Source organism: Lepisosteus platostomus, chromosome 11, assembly GCF_059453375.1.
Source record: "Lepisosteus platostomus isolate fLepPlt1 chromosome 11, fLepPlt1.hap1, whole genome shotgun sequence".
Lineage (NCBI taxonomy): Eukaryota > Metazoa > Chordata > Actinopteri > Semionotiformes > Lepisosteidae > Lepisosteus > Lepisosteus platostomus.
Window position 1 is genome coordinate 44,908,873 of NC_142621.1, and position 20,579 is coordinate 44,929,451.

Sequence of the window (20,579 nt, forward strand, 5' to 3'; positions counted from 1 at the left end):
GTAATGGTATCAGGTGTGCAGGATTATTATTAATAATAATCTGTCTGACAGTTTCTCCCGAAGCAACTTCCTCTGTACAGCTACAACTTTATACAGCTTTGCATTGGTGAGGGTGAAGCTTTGGGCTCAAGCATACAACAGCATGAACCCATACCCTCCGTTACTAAGCCATAGAATCATGGACGTCCCTCATAGAAAGGAATTCCTCTATTGAAATGCGATGACCATTCAAGTTCAGACAGGAGACGTTAACTCCAGGACTGTGTCAAATGACTTAAGTGAGATCACTTTGCATGGGGAGCTGCAAGCAAAAGCAAACGTATAATACAATAAAATAAAAAGCCAAGGTGTTTGCACCAATAAAGCTTTCACCAAATGACAATTCTTGATATTTATGAGAATAAAAACTGCAAAAGAATGACTACAGTAACTACAGTACAGAAATACAAAACAATAAAACATTTTACAAACTCTAGTTCAGTATTATTAATGGCTGAAATACAACAATTTGTATCTTTCACAGAAGACCCCTCCCATCAACAATTCTGTTTTACTACCTCTAATTAACTCAATTAATTACTTCTACAGATTCTTGGCAATTCTTGCTATTTATGAGAATAAGAAAAAAACTGCCACGACATTCTTATTTAGAAAACAGGCTCCAATTTAAAAATAGAATAATTCTTGGTTACTGCAAAGAAACGACACGTCTACAGTACAGAAATAAAACACAAACTAATCTGACTTCCAGCTGCTGCAGATCAGGCTACAGGTTAGTCTCTGTCACTTTGGAGATCAACACTGGAAACCCATTTGCTAGGGATTTATTAAGCTTACAGCCACACAATGTTTATAGAAGGCAAACTTACTCACATTTTAAATAATAAACTATTAAGAACAGGACCTATTAAAGAATACTTTTATGACCCTGAGATGTCACAAAACATTTCTCTCGTGCTGTGCAAAGTTGCACAATTACCAACAATGCATGACTTGAAAAATGTTATACTGTGTTTATACTACTTCAGCTGTTGCTGTGGAACTGGAAAATGGTGCACCAAACCTTCTCAAAGCAAATGATTGCTTAAAGTCCAGAAGAGCACAAGTACTGCAGTGGTGTACTAAACAGACAGCCTGTGGTAAAATGTACTTACACAGTGCCGTTTGAAAACGGAGATTACTTTACCTTACAGTTAGTGTTATCCATTTTAAATAGCATCTGAAATGAACTGTCACATTTAAAATGGACCGCAAGCACCCTGAGTCCATACAGTGCAGATCTGTCTGAAGGAACTTATCTGCTTCTTCAGCTTGTCCTCATGAGATCTTGCTCTTACACCAGCACATCGATCGAGTACTCTAGAAACTTGCCCTGCCACCTTTTATCAACCAAGTTTTAATAATAAAAAACAAGAACATTTTCTTTTTCCAGCAGCAAAACAGCAGCCAAAATTACAGCAGAATTAGGATTTGTTTTGTCCTTTTTTGTTCCCTAAAAACCTGTTTTTTAAAGCGTTATCCACTCCACACAGCGCAGAGGAAGGAGAAGACAGGCCTCTGTGCATCTCGGGTTACACCTGGCAGGTGTGTGAGGCCATGAGGCAGCGCCTACCTGATCTGGCCCCTCACGAGCGGTCTGTTCTTTGTCCGGTTCATGTTGGAATCAAACGGCACCTCAAAGTACTGCAGGCAGAGACAAAAAGACAGAGAGAAGACAAATATATCAGAATAAAAGGCAACTTGACAGAGGGCATCAGAGAATCACGCAGCACTGTCTCCTGAGGGGTGTTCAAATACAGAACCAATATTCCAACAGGTCTTTTTAACTTTTTTTACAGGTAGTAATGATACACACCTGATGCACTCAACAGAGAATAAACAGAAATGTGGCCCACACACCGCCTGCAATTACAATACAATGAACTACTCCTGCACAGTACAGTGTAGATCAAAGGCTGAATACAAATTGGTGTTTTTTCTTATAAACATATTTGTAAGGCTACGTGGAAATGGCTTATCAATACAAATATCTAACAGCTGCTCTCACATAACAAGTGGCTTCTTTAACAAACTAAAATTCTCACTTGGAAAACATCAGGCTGTTAGTGGGAAAAAAGTACATATGATGCACAAAATGCCTTTGTTTTATAATCTGCTCTAGGGAATCAGCAATTTAGTCTTCTCTCAGGGTTTGGTAGTTTAAGTAAAACACAAACACATGGGACTATTAAAGACGCGTCTTTTGTAGAAATAAAATATGCCGTGTGCATGTGCGCACGTAATGTAGAAAACAGATACTCTCCTGTATCCAAATAATATCTGGACCCATTACGATGAAATATTACAGACATAAAATAACTAATAAACAGATAATTCACTTTTTTTCTAATTTACTGCATCACTGTGACAACAGAAAGCCTACAGATTTAACGAACGTTTCCTCAGTTCAGCCAACCTTCATATATTCTCAGTTACCTTAAAGAGCAAGCCAGACCGCAGAACTGCTAGGGCAGTGCGTCTTCTGATTCTCCACAAGTGCAAGTCGTTATTTCACCCAGATGAAATCACACTTCCTTTAATTTCAGCACTACCAGAAGGAAAATATGTTTCTGCGTTTAAAGCGAAATCTTAAGTTTTGAACTGACTTTTTTATTATCTTGAGAACAGCACACAATGTAAGGGCTTCTTTCTTTCCAGCAGCATAACTTTTAATGAGAGCTATGTACTGGACATTTTTTTTGAAAAACCGTGCCTCAGTGTTTTTCACCTAGTGACATGCAGTACTTGAACGGGCTTTGCCATTCAGGCAAGATTGCAATTAAAACAAACATGGAACAAAGAAAAATGATTTTGTTTTTTCCTCCCTCCTCCCCACACATTAAACCAGTTGTGGAACTGCAGAAATTTGGGCCCTGCCTGAACATCAGTGGTAACTCTCAGCTACAAATATTTTACCGCCAGTTTCACAGATGTCAAGGATAAACTTTCTGCAGATCTCACCGTAACGTGTCTGCAGTACGTATTATTTTTTATAGCCTGCAATATTTGTGATGCGTACAGTATGTATAGTACAGCTGTTGCTAAAGATCGCTGCTAGGGCAAAGTGTTAATTCTCTTTCCTGGGTAGGCTGAACAAAGGGAAAAGCTAAAGAGGCTCTTGAGCTTCAATCGCATGTCTGGCTTATGGTGCAATATGCGTATTCTGGGGTTTGTTCATTTGACAAAACTCCAGAGTGGCTTTATAATTCATTTGGGCCTCCTTTCTGCACATGTCAGAAGTATCATCTACTATTTCACCAAGCAGAAACATGAAAATGCTTACTGGATAAAACCCATAGCATGGCCAGCTGTTTTGCATTTGTGGGTGACAAATTTCTTTCCAGTTTAACAGCCCCCCCCCCCCCCCCCAATATACAATGCGTCCTGTAATTAGTGTTCACGGATATGCATCAGGCAAAGTTGTCTGGTGCTTGTTCGTTTTTGTACTTCGTGAAGCACTCATTGGTTCCTCACACCCTCTCTTTAGCAAAGCTCCACCAGAAATCAGTGTCGATTTCCTCACACGCGATGCACAGATCTTCTGTTATCTTCACCCTTTGCATTTTGACCGGCTGCAGTTGTCCTGTAAGTCGCTTTGGATAAAAGCATCTGCCAAACGGAAGAAATGTAAATGTGTCAATATTCTAAATCACTAGCCAAGTGTGGTTACTCTACGTATCGGAAGTCATGTCTCACTGTTATCCGCTGAAGGTCTGCCACCTTTAAATCATGTCTCATCTCTGAAAAAACAAAACGGAGTTGACTTCACCTCCTCCCACACATCCCCACTGCAAGTTACTGCAGTAAGCGGTTTGTGGAGGCCTCATCTCGCTCCGCCATTAGATTACACACAGATTACGTTAGATTACGTCACTGAAGAGTTAACACAGACGCGTGCAATACAGAAAAAACTTTACTGTGCCAGTGACCAGTCTGATTTCTCTACATGGTTTTTTTAACTCATTTTCATACGATCAACCTCTTTAAAGAAATGTTTTATTTCCTTACGCAGTTGGATAAAGTCTTTTTCTATCGCTTCTGTCTCGTACATCATGTGACTTCATTTTGCCCTAAGAAAACTCCCTATATTACTTTCGGTTAGTGAGTTTGATTCACTTACTAAAACTTCACACCACCAAGTTATTTTACAGTCCATTTTTTGTGTCCCGTTGTTGTCCTTTTCAAGTAAAACAAATGCAAATTGCAATACTAACTATTTTCAGTGACAGCTTTCATTTTAAACCTGCAAGACTACAGCTTGACTGAAATCAGGAACAGGCACAGCACTGACAGAAATGGAGGGTCACTGAACAGATTGATTATGTAGGCAGGCAGTAGCAAGAATTTTTAGGAACAGCTGTATATACAGTATATAGTTTTTTCAGAGGAAAGAAGACAGCATTTTTCTACAGGCAGGAGGTAGACATGCAGAGAGGTTTTGGAAACACAAACAGGACATGAGCCATAGGACAAAATATTCTTAACACACTGCAAATATTTGTAGTTAAGATCTTAAGGGATAACACTGGAGAGCAGAATAAAACATATGACGCATATGTATTAAAGAGAGCCTAGTTGGCATAAAGAAAGGAAGACATCACCTGCTGGTGCCTAGCACTATGTTTTCCACTGATTCCGAATCAGTGCAAGCAACCCCATTAGTTAGCAAGTCTGCTTCAGTTCTATCAATTCTCTACTGAAACTAAAGCAGAGCAGCTCTACTTCAGCAGGAGACATTCCAGTGCAGCAAACCTGCCTCCTCTGTCAGCACCTGCCTGCCTTGTTCCACCTGGCCACAGCGCAGTCCCGCCCCACCTGCTGGGATCTGCTGTGGCCCAGAGCTCCTAAAGACCACCGTGTGGGTGTAGCATCAGGGGAGGAACAAAGAGTCCAAAAATACCCAAATTATTATTTACTCCACATTGACAGCTGATGTGCCAGATTGTTGCTTTCAGACCCTTTGTGTCCCAAAATTTATTTGGAGTTGACCCCCAACAGTTAATGTTGACAGGCCCAGGTCTGGACGACAGAAATACCACAGACAGGTGTGGATGCTGTAGTAAGGAGGGAAAAAAAAAGAAAAACAACAACAATGTTTGTTCAGTGGTATTGTGACTAAATAGAGCAGAAAGCAGAAAATGTCACCTTATTTCTTACGCAAATACGGCTGAACAACATGTACATGAGAATTTACCATTTTCTTTTTTGTGTGAGATTTATAGAATTAAGTTTAACTCTCTAGTAGTTAGTATGAAGCTGAAAACACTCTGTTATAAGTTTCCCTGTGGGCACATTGGTTTGTCTTGTTTTGTGTTTTGAATTGAAAATAACATCAGCATTAATAAACTGATCTGCACCAGAGCTAGGAGAGTGCAGACAACTGTACTTCTCAAGTGCAGGGGGGAAGCTTGATCTCAAGATAACCCCAAAATTTAAACTTTTGATGCCAACTCCTCCTCATTGATTTTGAGTTGTCTGAATATAAAAATTACAAACCAAAGGAAGCCATCTACTCGGTTTAATCAATTGACTAATTGATCCCTGGCTTCCATCCAATCGCTCTTTAAAAGAAGCCACGGGACTGGCGTCTCATGTTTCACTAACCACTAAGCAGAAAACAAATGTAACAGGTCACGTATGAATGTGTTAAAAACTCAGGGGTACCTGGGATTGAAAAGTTAAACAGGATCAACTTCCTTGGGTTTTTGTAGGAAAGCATTCTGGCTTGAGTACATAGACCTGCGCCATCGCTTCGCTTTCGTCCTTTAGAATCAAGAACACACTCTTTATTCCAGACGCTTTCCTTTTCCAGAAGGTTCTTCCTTCAGTCCAACATACTGTAGTTGGTTTCTTCATAAAGGACCTTCCATGCAGCTCAGACCTGTGTTAATATGAGGATCAATCCTAGATCAATACTCTAGGATCCACTGCTCATCCCACACACTACTAGTTCATACTTAAAACAGTGTTCTGCAACTTCCACTTTCAGACTTCACGCCGTTACATCTTACGAACGAGGGAGAAGGGGTTAATTAAAAGTCTCGTTGTTGGAGATGCAAAACTCCTCTTTTTTAAGAAGAGGAAGTGATGCGAGCCAACACACACACACACAGCGTGTGATTAATAATCTGCCAGCCTGCTGCCCAAGCCACATGGTTGTGCTGTCCAGTCCCAGCTCAGGGTGCTCTCCCCTTTATCATCCGGCCAACTCCTGGGCTGTTTCTCCAAATCCCACCACCTCCCCCATCTCCCCCAACGCGCTTCAGTTACACACCAAACGCTGCAAGTGATTCAACTTCACTAAAGCTACCGCACATTTGGACAGGAAAAATCCTGTAAGACAGCCTTATTGCGACCGCTGGGATCATGAACACAGAACTTTCTCGATGTTGCGAAGTTTCGGCGGAGGACCCAGCTGCCCTTGAAGGTGCGCTTGTTGACGGATTTGATTTGGATTGGTCCAAAATTTCACTAGATTGCAAAAAGAAATGGAAACTTAAAGATCAAGTTTTCCTTTGAAACAGTGACTATAATAATTGTTCGGAAAATAAGAAAGGCAGAACTTGAATACCACACCTAGTGTTCAACAACTGTTTTAAAGTCTTCATATGTGAGCTATAAGAAAGAAAGGAAAAACAAACAAGTGGGCTCCTTAATGCACTAAGGACATGCTCTCTGCTCATCTAATACACTTTGCGGCTGTCACAGAACGGCGATATTTAGTCCATTCCATTCTAGGAGGAGACAAAACAGAGACAGCTGCAGTCTAACACACCACCTACACATCACACATCTGGTTCTCAAAGAAAAATATATATTAAAAATATCCACACATATATATGTAGATATAAGGAAAATGTTATGTCCAGCACGCAAGATCTTTGGAATAGATCAGCCCTAACTGACTCTCATGAGACCGTTGTGAAGTGTCAGAAAAGTGGAAAAGCTGGTTAATCGTTCAATTTTTAAACCGGACGTTTACAGACACCGTAGGATGCTCGAAAGTGCCTTGGACTGGAACCTCTCAAAGCCTCTTCAATTAAGCTCGCTTCCAAGTCCCCCTGGATGAGGGCTTAATGTTGGCAAGTTGTCAGCTGGCAAAGGCTTCACCTGATTAATGGGCTCTTTTCTGAATAACGATGTGCTAAACTGTCCTTATTTTAATCAGCCAATTAATACTTTGCAGCTCTGTTTTATTTCACAGTAAAACATTACAAAGCGCTTCCCCACATCTCAGATGCCATCCTTTAATACTGCAAATCCGCAGAGTTTGGGTTTACGTGAAGAAAAGAAATCTGGGCATTTGCCACTGCATCTGCGTTACAAAGACTGTTTTTGTTCCTGGTTCATATTTACCTTTCAAGCTTTTGCTTTCCTGGGGGCTGGGGGAAATACCATGCCTAATTTTATTTTTTTTATTTTTTTTAAGAAACGCTGCAGACTCAAATTCAGCTGAAAGACCACTGAAGTGTGTCCTTTCTGCCCTGTGCTTCCAAAAACCCACTTCATAGCGCAGCACAGTTTAAAGTTGACTCATCTTTTTTTTAGAAAAGAGGAATCGCGCAATGCAAGCTGCTTATTTCACGGTTTTATAAATTCCCTTATCGGATCCCCGGACGCTTTCTGTGTTGTGCCTCCTACTGGGGTATGGAGGTCAGGGAACCTCCCACATATACATACACTTCAAATGACGACACTCGTCATAAAGGAGACATTCTCCAGGCCAGCTGGGTTCTTCATACTTCCCACAACTGTCAGCACACGAACGGATCTGAAAACAACACTGTGAGATCAACCAAATAAAGGCTTTCATTATTGTCATTAAAAAGGCTGAAAAACATAAGAAACGTTACTAATGAGAAGAGGCCACTCTGCCCATCTATCTCATTTGGTTTTATAGCAGCTAAGTGGTCCAAAGACCTCATCCAGCTGCTTCATGAAAGAAACCAGGGTGTCCAGCTTTGATAACCTTGCTAAAGACCTCGTTTCAGTTCTGTGCAAGCACAACACAGCTCACATTTAGCCCATGATTCATCTCCAGGACTTCTGCAAATGTGAACCAGCCAACCTAGAGGACCAATAAGACGCAGATTTCCTGTCCTGGAAGACACATATTAATTTGTAACTAATTTTAAATGACCCCAGTTTTGTTTTAACAGCCAACCAACCTTCCACCTCTTTTTTTAACTCAAAAATGCCTAATTTTCTTATCTGGCTACCTTTAAACAGCTACAAAGACATTTCTGCAAAGAGCAGGGATTGGCCTAAATGAACCACTTTTATATCCCCACATCAATCACAACAGGAAAAAGCAATGCGCAGTGAAGCAACCACAACTTTTTATTCCACCACAAACAAATTAATCTTTCAAATGATACCCAGATAGGACAAATTCCTTTTTCACTATGTGTCTTTTTAATTTTCCAGGTCAGAAAGAGGGGGTCAAGATGATCATTAACACACTGAAAAGGAATAAGCAGTGACTTTTTATCTGCTCTACGCTCAACTGGACAAAATGGTGTAAAAAAAGAGCAATAGGGAGAAAATAAAAATTCTGAAAGCATGTTCAGGGCTGAAATCACTATCAATCCTTTGCTGTCTGCTGGAAAGTCCTTACCAGGGGAGTTCAGTTAGTTTTTACAAAGCCTGTGAAATAACACACCGATAAGAAGCCCATACATCAGCTATGGGGTTAGAGGTGAGTTCAAAAAGCAATGGCACAGAGCGACATTATCTGACAGGCCTCCACGTTCCATTACTCCCAACTTACAAACAAGAGGACTCCCATCATTAGTCATTACAAGTTTGAGTTAACTTGCAAACCTATCGGAGTGTGACCAAACGAACTAATTTGTTCAGAAGGGTCATTTATCAAGGCCTCCCAGCTCTTCCGTGACTCACGTTTTCAGCTGGCGATGACATGTTTCTGTTTGTCTAAAAAGTTGAAAACAACCACAGTCCTGCTTTCCTTCTGCCGTTTATATTTCCTCCACCTGCACCTTTGCTACATGCTTAATCCATGGCATCCACCTAAACAGAATCAAACATTCGATTTGAAAAAAAGATTACATTAGATACTGTTCTAAAAACGCAGGAGGAAAGTAAAGAACGTGAGACATTTACTCCAAATTATTTTCACAAGCCTGTTGAATCTGAAGTCATGTTAACCTCCAAGTATTGGCACTGTCCTGTACGCACTTTTTTAAACAAGGGGCTGGGCTGTTTGGACAATCCAACCAACTAGTTTTGCAGAAGCCAATGCCCTGGTTTCTTTCATTAAATGGCTGAATTAGACTCTCAGATCACTTAGCTGCTACCAACCAAATGAGGCAGATGGGCAGAATGGCCTCTTCCTGTTTGTAGAATTTCTTCCGTTCTTATTTCTCCATACACTGGATTTTTATATTGTTTATATGCTCCATTTTATAACCCCAGGTGTCTTAAAATAGCTTTTAGTGAGCATAATTCACAGCTATATAAAAGACAATGAAAGGTTCTCAATGCTGTTAACCACTAGTGTTTATATCAATTTGATAGCGCACACAAACAGGTTTGGGGATTTCATTTTGAAAGATGACTTACAGACAGAGCTCTCTCACACTGAGAAAACCAGACCAGCTGCATCACTGGATTTTAGATTTGCAGTAACACCATTTGGGGGGGGCTAGATAGCCTAAAATGATTCATCTTAAAGATTTATCCTCTCGCGCTCTGGCAGATAATATACACATTCCTGATTTTGGGGGGAAAAAAAATCAACCCCTTTGCTCTGTCAGAGGTTTCAAGTAAGACACAAGACTGTGAAAACCCTGCAGCTAGTGTTTTCAATATTTTTTCCCCATCGTACCGATGTCATCTGAACAACAATGGATGCCAATCTTAATGTGTTAAAACATATCCTCTTCTACTGCTCTTGATAAAGAACTCACTGATGTATTTGCAGTAAAACTGAAGCCTGTTTTGTGTTCTGTAATCAGGGGGACTTTTTCAGGAGGCCTGCTGGCTGTATAAACCGCTGATTAGACAACAAACAAAGGCACTGAATTTAACCAACAAGAATGCACTAAGTGCCATGACCCTCATAAGAGCAGTGGGTTAAAAGCAACATCAGTGGCTGTGTTCTTTCAGAGTGATATGAACTTTATTTTCATCGCCTTACTAATGAGCAGGCTTAAACAGCTTTCACACTCATTGACATTTCCCATTTTAAACCCATTATTTCTTAACATGCACATGTTAAATAATTTTTCACTAGTAGAGATTTTACAGTCTGTAGCGATTAAAGAGCAAAATGGGTTTCCATCCCTAGCTTTAAGTCTAGCTTCATTTTCATTTTAGGACTCTCCATAGCAATTAAACTGTGGTATTCTTTACATAGTTCTAGAAGGAGTGTTTCTGCTATCAACATAGTGACAGGAATTGTAAACTTTGGAGGCTAGGAATACGTGATTAACGGATAAGGGCAACTGCAGTTTAGTTCATCTCCACAACTGAAGGGGGGAGGAAGGACACTTTGAGAATCTGATGTCATTTCAACCAAAAATGTATGGAGGAGGCTATTTCCAACCACTGCCGTAGATGTATTTTGAGTTAAAGCAATTGATTGAGGAAAAAAACCGCATTCCTTCAAAAAAAAAAAACACACCACCACTTGGTCTTGCAAACTAGACAAAACCATCACAGATGTTAACATGAATATGCTGCAATTGGTAAATCAGTGCTAACAAAGCCTCCAGGGGCTAAAAACAAAGAGCCAAGGTGTGGATATTTCTAACTGCTGCCTATTTCTAAGAGATTCCAGAGAAACAGTATTCTGAGCTGCCTGACAACATACAAAGAAGGGGCTGCACGTTTTGCTATCACCTTTTCATGACTGGAGGCCAGTGGGGCTCCTTCCTATCAGATCTCTGTGCCAGATGAGACTGCAGCCAGCTTTTCAGAAAGCCGGAGTGAGTTGTCAACAGCTCGTCCTTTTCCAGGAACAACTGTTCTCCATCAGGACTTGGGGGAGCATCCAGAATTGGCACCAGGCAAGAAGGTTCTAGGGAAATCGCTGCAGGTGGACATACACAGGGAGCTGTTTGTGCTGCAGAAGATCTGCAGTGACAACCTGTGAAACGCCTGAGATCTCGCGCCAGCCAGCGCATCAGATGGAGAGGGAGAAAGACAGGGAGGAGAGACCGCAAAAAGCAAAAGAGAAAACTGAGGCACTTTCTGTTTTTGCACAAAGAGTGTGCTGCTCAGAACCACGGAAGCATACCATACCAATGGTAGTGCTAGTGCTGTCATTTTTAAATAAATGTGCATCATAATCTGCAGATCTTTGCTATCCTAGTTTTGTGATAGATAGGTGGAATATTTCATAATTACAAATGTATTTAGCTATTGCTTTTATCCAAAATAATCTACTTTAACACCCATGTACAGTATATGGCTGTAGATTTTTCAAGAGTAATTCGGGTGAAGTATCTTGCTCAACACTGCAACAGCAGTGTCTCACCTGGAAACTGAACCCATAACTTGTCAGTCCAAGTCCAGAACGCTGATCACTACTCCACACTGCTGCCCCTTATTTTTCTCACTAATAATCACTTTGAATACTTCGAACAGGGGTGCACACGAGCCTGGGCTAAACCAGGTCTCATGAGTTACCATGAAAAAAAGGCAAAAATCCAGAAGTTAGGCAAGGAGTTAAAGTGAATGTGCTAAACTGAGATCTCTAATAAACCGGAAAGAAAGGGAATGGCTTTTTATTTTCATAATTTCTATGATAGTAGCACATAACCCATAAAATGTACGTTGACACAATTGTATTTTACCTATTCTTCTTTTTCTCCTACCTTTTTTCATATTAACGGCAGTTCTGTACTTGCCCATAGCAAACGTCAACCGGAAAAGGGGTGAAGGCAAGCTCTTTTTCTACATCATAGAGCATCTCATATCTCTTACACAAAATCCGCCAGCAAAGAAAAAAAAACCAAGCACATGAATCAGAGGGTGAAAAATAAAAGTGGAAAAATGAAAGGGGCAGGAGAAGTGCCCTGGTGAAAACAGGCACTGAAATGCTGCACTAAATGTAAAAAAAACAATCTAATCCCAGAAGACTTGGCCCTGAACTCTGAAACGGTTTTCCTCAGAGCCCACATGAAGAGAGACAGCGATCCAGGGCTCCCCTCTCGCAATCAATGGCAGCACCAGGGTACACCGACACCTGTTGATATTATCACCGTGACACCGCCGCCCCTCGGACGTCCCGCCGCGAGGCGAGGGCGCATGCGGGACGTCTTTTGTACGGCTCGCTGGCTCCACGCTTCCCCGGCTTCAGAACAGAGCATGTTTTCAATCAGCCCTTTCACAAAACCTCCACTGAACAGCACGTGCTCTTCAGAGTTGCCGCGTTCTGGCATGCAGGTAGGCTGACAAACAAAGACGGCAGGCATGAATACTGTAACACCGGCTGGAGCTGAGTCTCCCTCTCGCCACCCTGACCCGAGCGTCTCTTTAATCACGCTCCAAACAAAAGAGGAATCACCATCCCTGCTTTATCCTTCGCGCCGACCAAGCTTAGAAAGACACCACAACAGCGAAGCACACCACTAGAACAGATCTGGCTTTTTTAGCACTTTCAATGGTTCAGAGGTTCTTTGATGGTTTTCAATGGCAAACAGCTGTTGATTCCAACCTCTCCAGTTTTTTTTTCTTCGCATCTGCCTTGAGACTTCATCGTAAGAAGAAGAACAAAGAAATGTGGGGAAAAAAAAAGACCCATTACAGGGTGAGAAGCATGTAGCGAGCCAGGACTGTGCAGGTATCCCTAGTCAGAACTATCCTGGGCTCCAGGAGGAATTAACAGTGGGTTGGGAATGGTCCGAACTAGTATTTATTGGAATGAACTGATTTACACTGCTCACCAGTTAACTTCTATTGGTAAGGTAACAATTATCACTAGAAAGCCTCCTGAAAAGTGACTAAGTTTTGAAATGTTCTGATTTGGAAGGTACAGGTCACCAGCTGATATCAGTACAGTTTTCTATACGCATTTCTGCAAGGGATGAAAGATATTTAGTGAGCCACCACAGTATTGGGTCTGAACGTAGCTAATGAACTTCTCATTCATTCTCACCTCATTGATATGATTGCTTCATTACATTGTAACTGTAGCACCACAAATAAACCTTTGTGCTTTCTTCAAAAAAAAGCAGAGAAAAGATTTTTTTTTTATCTTCTGATCATTAAATTACTAAAAGGTGACCAGCCCACCTCAAGGGGCCGGGAGACACTTGTGGAGCATCAGAACTTTCCCAACACCCCATTTTTCAAGCCACATGTATAACAGTGTCTCTCCCACAGCAAAAGTAGGATTTCCAGCTGGACTGCACTGAAAATGCGCTTCCCGGGAATGTACGATTCTTGCTGTTTTTTTTAAAAGATCACTGCATAGCCTTTTTACCACTTGCAAAATTTGAATTAACTTCTCCAGCTTACTGTTCTGTAGGTTTAAGGCTTTTATTATTTACTAGTTAAATGAGCAATATGCAACCTCTTGATTCTTCCCTGTCCCCTGGTCTTGCACAGTCACAGGCTGTCACTTAAACTGAATGATTCTAGTTCACGGGAGCAGGCTGTCAGTTTTGATCAGAACCAACACAGGGCTTGTTTTCTCCAGCGTGGCATCTGTGTGCTCATTTCGGCATTCCCTGTGAAGAGCTCAGTTCCTGCTATCTGGCTTCTTTCTATTTATCACTTTTGAAAGCTATTATTGCCTTGTCGTGCCGCGCTTGTGTATGCTAAGTGTGCAAGATGCATCGCATGGAAAATGTTAGCCATCACTTAGCATGTCTCTGTAATTGCCCAGACAGTACCATTCTGCTTAAAATGCATTTAAAACATGCAGCTCGTGGGTTACTTTGCATTCTTTCATTAAGATCTTAAACCAAATAAAACTTCTACTGAATACAAATTCTCTCAAACCAGGAAATCTCAAAACCAGTGTCTTGAACCATTTAGCTTTGCAAACGTACAGTGCCCAGATATGAGTGTATACCAGGCTCCCAGACATTTGCAGCAATGAGAAAATATTCAGACTAAGTGACTACTTCCTGGCAAAATGGCATAAAGAAGCAAAATGCCCATTTTTAAAAGAAGAGACCGGACAATTCTATCATATCATTTCCTAATCCTTGGGATTCAGTAAACAACTTTTACAAAGTAATCCCCTGAGTTTCAGAACTAGCTTCCCTTTGACATGAAGAGACAAAAATGTATAAACAATTCAATTATCTATCAGTAAGACAGGACACACTGGCCTTAGTCAGCCTCATCATTTAAATCCGCAAAGTTAAAGCACGTCAAGGGAGAAAGAATTCCAAGCAAACCGGGATTCATCTTAATCCCATGAATTTAATGGGTTGGTAAAGATTACTTTATATTTTCTATTTAAAAAATGTAATCACACCCCGTGCAATGTCAACAGCTGGAATATTGAGCCTTTTTTCCCCTGACACATGCTTCCATAAATGACAGTTAAAAGTTTTAAACAATTCACCTAGAAGTAAACAGCAGAAAGAAAACATGCACATGGGAAAAAGAAACAAGCCATAATAGACCCAAATTAAAACACAGTTTATTGGACTTAAACTCAGTTCTTGACAGCAGGATTCCATTAGGTAGAAGTGAGATGATTTTCAATGTGTTTGCCAATGGGTTGAAAGTTACATTAACCCGGGCTTAGGTCTACAAAGCTACAATTAAAAAAAAAGAACATCCATCCATTAACCCGCTAAGCTCCGTAATATTACACATACGTTTTAAAATCTATTCAACATCTAAAATTTCAATACATGCCGCAAGTAGAAAATGCTAAATAAAACAGGTAATCTGCCTTTCTTTGCTGTGATTTTGCATATTTTAGTAGAAAATAAATTAAACAAACTTTATACAGTGGGTACTGGCTCCTGTCATGCACAACAATGCACAACAGGCTCTGCAGGTGGTATTATCCTGCCCTTCCATCTGTAGGTACACGTTCTCTCTCAGCCATGTTAAGACATGAAGCTTTCTGGGGAGCTGCTGAAGAAAAGGGAGGGGGTTCCCCAATGCAGACTGACATGTTGCAATCCTTTTCAGGGCAGCTCTCTCTTCTCCATGAGCTCCTCTTGCTTGGCTCTGGTTCCTTTCAGCCTGTCACGCAAGTTGTGTAATCAGTAATTAGGGGATGACAAGTCAAACACAAACCGTCAAGGCGCCTTGCAGCTGTGGGCAAAATGACAATTCCATTGGACCACCTGTGATCCCAGCAACCACTGTGGCCTTCAATAGGCGAAGACTGGGACTCGAGGACATCTGAATCTTCTGCTTGGACTGGACCGGGGAGCTCAGCCAATGTAGCTATCTGTGGTGCGGAGTGCATCGTATTTACCACTGATCGCTAAAAATAAAACAACACAGCCTGGAACGGCAGATGCTACTCTCCAGAATCTGTGGCAAACTCAACAGCACTCTTTATGGTATTAAACAAAACCCCCTCTGATGTAGCTTTAAAATAATTGAGCTTCCAGCCATATTCTAGAGTTTTCTCCCTCAACAAATGAAAAAACTTTAAACATAACCAAGAAAAGTACATCAAGATTCAATCTAGCATTCAGTGTGACACCAAGAAAACTTGGTGTCTAATACATAAAAACAATCCATTACTTTGACTGTTTTATGATTCTCTTCTCTTAGCCTATACGATATCCGTCAGAAATTCCAATGACTTTTCAATAACTATTCTACCAAGTTCTAATAGAACAAGGATGTCAACAGTAAATCAGTATAAAATTGAAAGTAAAAATTGCGGCAGACTCTTCAAAGTATGGAGAGGAAATAACCTGGGAATTTGCAACGGACTGCATTCCAAACACTGTTCATCTAGTTATGTCTTCATTCCAATCCCTTCAATCAGGCTCAGACCTAAGTAAATATTTAGAAAGAATCTCCCTTGGACGGTTAATGCTTCAGTACATCCATCTTGTTTCCGTTTCAGGAATGGCAGCAGCTCCGCAGATTTCCCGGGAAAACCCATTACAAGCCTGATCCCTTAGGCCCTGCAGCGGACATCATTACCACGGCTTCAGAGAGAGATAAGAGCCACCCAAGACTGCGCTGTAACAGCCTGTCATGGCCTGAAGTCAAGGCTGCCTTCATGTTTCTCAGGAAAAGCAAAAGCACAACCCTGAGCTAAACAATTGTCCAAGTGTTACGGTTTTGCTGCATCACATCGCTTTAAATAAGCAACTATGGTCCATTTTTGCTTACTGTGTTACTGTTGTAAAAGTTAAGTTCAGAACATCAAGACAGTATATACAGAAATCTTAGCAGCTAACAAATCTCAGCATCTAAAGCTAAAAGGCTGAACAAAAGAAAAGCTTTTTAGGACACTTGAGATCAAACGATACATGTTTAGATTTGCTTTTCTTTTGGATGAAAGGATCTCCCATTTGTGATGAAGAGCAATGTTTGGTTACTGTGACAGCATACTGACAATGTTACGGCTCGGCACCCTCTGATTCTTATCAGGCAAAATACATCTTGCAAAATGAAGTGCAAAACAATAAAGAGCAATAAATAATAGCATTATCAAAACTTGCTAAATTGTATGGACTCATCACAAACAAATTTCAAAGGATGCCAGCAAAGTAAGGCCTTCAGGCAAAATTCCAAATTAATGGACTGAAGCACGAAAATGAGACAAAACTGGAAAAAAGCAGCTGTCTTCTAAGTGGCTTCCTATAAATTTTATTAGTGAAAATCTCCACCACACTGCCAACGAGATGTTAGGAGTTAACGGAAGGAATGTCTAAAAAGAAAATTACTCCAAGGGCATGGAGCGATTTTGGTATGTGGAGGACATTGTTCCAAGCTGTGTTGAAACTCCTCAGGAGGGTTAGAGGGTTTAGAGCATGACTGACATCCCAGCCTGTAATTTTTTATTTGGCTCCTAAACTAACAAACAGAAAGATGGTACCAAACCAAACACCCCACAAGGACTTAACAATGCAGGAAGATAAAGCATGCAGTGCATTAAGCATAGTCTTTTCCTGCCTGTAGCCGTAATGAGCCCTGGTAGTACAGACAGCCAGGTCCACAAATGCCTGCCTTCAGTCAACGTAAAGAATGTTTAGTTCCAAACCGTAAGGCTTGGGCTAATCACTGAAATTCATTTTAAGGCAGATTAGAGTGGTTATTAATCTTGCTCTCTCTGCAAAAGAAACACACTGCCATTTCTAAATTGCCATGCAGAGTAAAGCCAATTTCTGAGGTGAGGTTAAAAAAAAGTCAGGGAACTTAGGCGTTCAAAGATTTTAAACAAATACAGCTAATGCATTTGCCTTCATTTTAAGTGCATTAAAAAACTCACCATTTCATTGTTTGCAATACTTTTAATGTTCTGCAAATACATCTCCTGCAGTGCTTTTTGTTAACATACCAAGAACAAAGGAAAAATGCACTAAATCTAGTTGTACATTGTAAATATATTTGTAATTCTAAACATGCTGTCACCAAGTTTGTAGAAAACATTTAAGAATGCTGGCCCAAAGAGCATCTTTCTTGCAGTTTCAAATGTCAAAAATGCATAAAGAAGTTCTGGAGCATTCTTCTGTTTCCATCTCAGAACCAAGGATATATCATAATGCTATAGCGTGCAAGTGCTGAAGTATACATAGCTGGGCCTCTGCTCTGCTCACAAAGCATAATTTCCTGCTTTTAGGAGAACACGGTCATTAGTCAAAATGCTATGCTTTATGCAAAATAAGCCTAAGCAAATGCAGCATGTCAGCTTGTAATTTTCCAAGAAGCAGGCAGAAATGTATGATTTACCAAAGTGTGGAAATGGTACCTTCAGGGAGCTAGAGATAAATGGTAAAAACACAGCTCACCGAGTGTGTGCATGCCTTTCAAATTTCAAAAAACCCTCCAAATAACCAGTAAGAGGGGGAAAAAAAAAAGAGTCAACACATTGCCATTTACAATACATGTCTATGCTCATGTAAGAGAGAAAGCTGTGGAAGTTAAATTTCAGATGCGAGACTGTTTGAAGAATCTAATGTTTACACACAGCAGTTCACATACAAGCCAGAGTACAGGCTATAATCATGAGGAGGTTTTGGGATCCGCTTTCATCACCCAGAATCCAATATTTCAGGCCGCCTTCTCATCCTGCCACGACCACTAACACCTCCAGCCGGCCCACCTGAAACCCCTGCGTCTCTAAATTACCGCGTCACCGCTGAAGAGAAAGGCCGTCAGGAACTTGGCAAAACATCGGTAAGTCCTTGCAACTGCTCGCCGCGTTCTTTTCCAAATGTCAGCCTTCCATCTTTTTTTATCCGTCAAGGAAAACTATAACTGATGAAGACAGACGTCGCTCTGCCTGCCGCAAGATACATTTACACAGCGAGACCGGAGACTGCACAACCGGGCGCTCTCCAAGCACGGACTTGTTTATATTGGGCTTGTGGAATGGGACACACTGCCCGCATTCGTTTTTAAACGTCCAGGTTTCACATCATGTTTCCATTACCAACAATTCGTTTCCGTGCTGTGGAAACATAAACAATGAGCATATGATGTGCTGTCCGTCAGTGTACTAACCTCATTCCCGCTGAAGAAATTGTTTATGGGAACAATGGGTTCTTTGAAAGATATGTTTAATGTTCTAACGACATGTCAACACGCAAAATACATAAATTGGTGGTCAGCCGTTACAAATCAAATTACAGGAGCCCTACCTTCCTATGTGTAATCAACACATAGACCCTCTGAGTACCTTTTTTTTTACCTTTTTCTTTGGCTTCTAAGATAGACAAACATACAAAACATTATCTAATAAAGAGCGTTTACCACAAAATCTGTACTGACTGATTACTTTCAATCATTTTCCATTACTCAATCTATGGGATCATGTCGTTCTCATAATCAAATTTGTCAGACCTCATAATTCTTCGCAGGTGACTCTCATTTCTCCCCTGACGAGAGGTCTGATTTCAGATGTAAACCAGCTCCCAAAAGCATTTGCTCAAACACAAAAAGTGCAGGTATACGCTAACACACTGCTACATCAACATCTTAGGGACAATACACAAACGCTCAGGAGGTTCAGCTTGTGACTGGAATCCAACTTTGGCCCTCCTAAGAGGATGCTGCCTGCAGATTCTGACAGCTGCCTGGAGTGCTATAATATTCCTCTTCTATTCCTTTTTAGTTTGAATAGCTCGTTTTGCATACAATATTAAAGACCACCTGTTGAGTGGCCTAAAATGATCCCTGAGAGCTACAATACTACTCATTGTACAAGTTCAGATTAGCAAAGGTTAAACAGATGTAAAAAACTATTTGTTCTGACAACTCGGTACATGCTGGCTATAATGCTACTGAAACAATACTGCAATTCTTCACAAGTCTACTGATTCACTGTTAAAAGATATTTATCCTGTAACCTGGAGCATTAAATGAACTGAGAGCACAGCATCTTCCTGGATGGGCTCCCGGCTAAGGACAGGTCAGCCATTTATACAGCCTGGTGGACTGGAGCACATTTAGAAACATAACACGAGTGATACGCTGCTCTCGACTGCTCATCAAGTTGAGCATTTTTAAATAAAAAAACAGGAATTTCATTCCTTTCACTCAGAGACAAAATAAAGATGAGCAAAGAGATGCCATGAAGGCAGAGATGGCATACAGATGTTTGGGGAGCATACCACAAGCTTTCCTTCTACAATCATTGTAAAGGCAGTGGTTAATTTTTCATAATGGCTTTAAACAGATCCACAGAATAAGCTAAATGAAGTCCACATAACCCTGTAATCAATTACTTTAAGTAAGGCAAAAAGGAGAGGACAAAAAATCACACAGAGCTGATAGAGACATCAGCTCTGCTGCTCGGCTCATATTCATGGACAGCTTTCAGGATCATACTAAGCCCAGGTTGCAGCGAGAAAAAGCACTCAAACAGTAGCACTATACCCTAGTTCATCTACACACACCAGCCAGCATACAATTTGTCTTCAGTCACAGTTATCAAGGTTCACAAAACAACATGACGTCAGGCAGCAAATGATGCATTTATTTAAGAGAAAGTGAATCAGAGAAAAATGTCCTGACCAACTTTAATTCAAGATTGCATGTTTCAGTGCATCTAGAAAATGATGGCAATTTCTTACAGTTTTTTATTCCTGTCCCACAAATTAAATATCATACTTCCATTTTTTTATTTGGAAGCATGGCGTGGCAGACAGTGATAAAAATCTCCAAGAACCTAAAGCACATTCAAACAGTTTAACCCGATCTGCCATTTTTGTAAACAAATGTACTACCTATGATATTTCTGAAGCAATTCATTTACTATTTAATAACCAGATGAGAACAGATTCTCATTTATATTGACGACCTTGAGATCCGTTTTTTACAACTGGGCATTTACTATAGCAATCTGAGTGACGTGTACAGCAGCAGAGTACTACTCAGAGTCCGAGCCTATGACCCTGTAATCCATAGTC

At 40.7% G+C, this 20,579-nt stretch overlaps 1 protein-coding gene across 1 annotated transcript in view; it reads right to left on the minus strand.

The window, feature by feature from the left end:
* cox10 (cytochrome c oxidase assembly factor heme A:farnesyltransferase COX10) overlaps positions 1–20,579 on the minus strand; it is a 46,082-nt gene that overhangs the window by 7,202 nt on the left and 18,301 nt on the right. Inside the window, exon 5 of the mRNA XM_088599971.1 lies at positions 1,613–1,683. Within this exon, the coding sequence (XP_088456097.1) occupies positions 1,613–1,683 (71 nt within the window). The remainder of the gene's footprint in view (positions 1–1,612; positions 1,684–20,579) is intronic.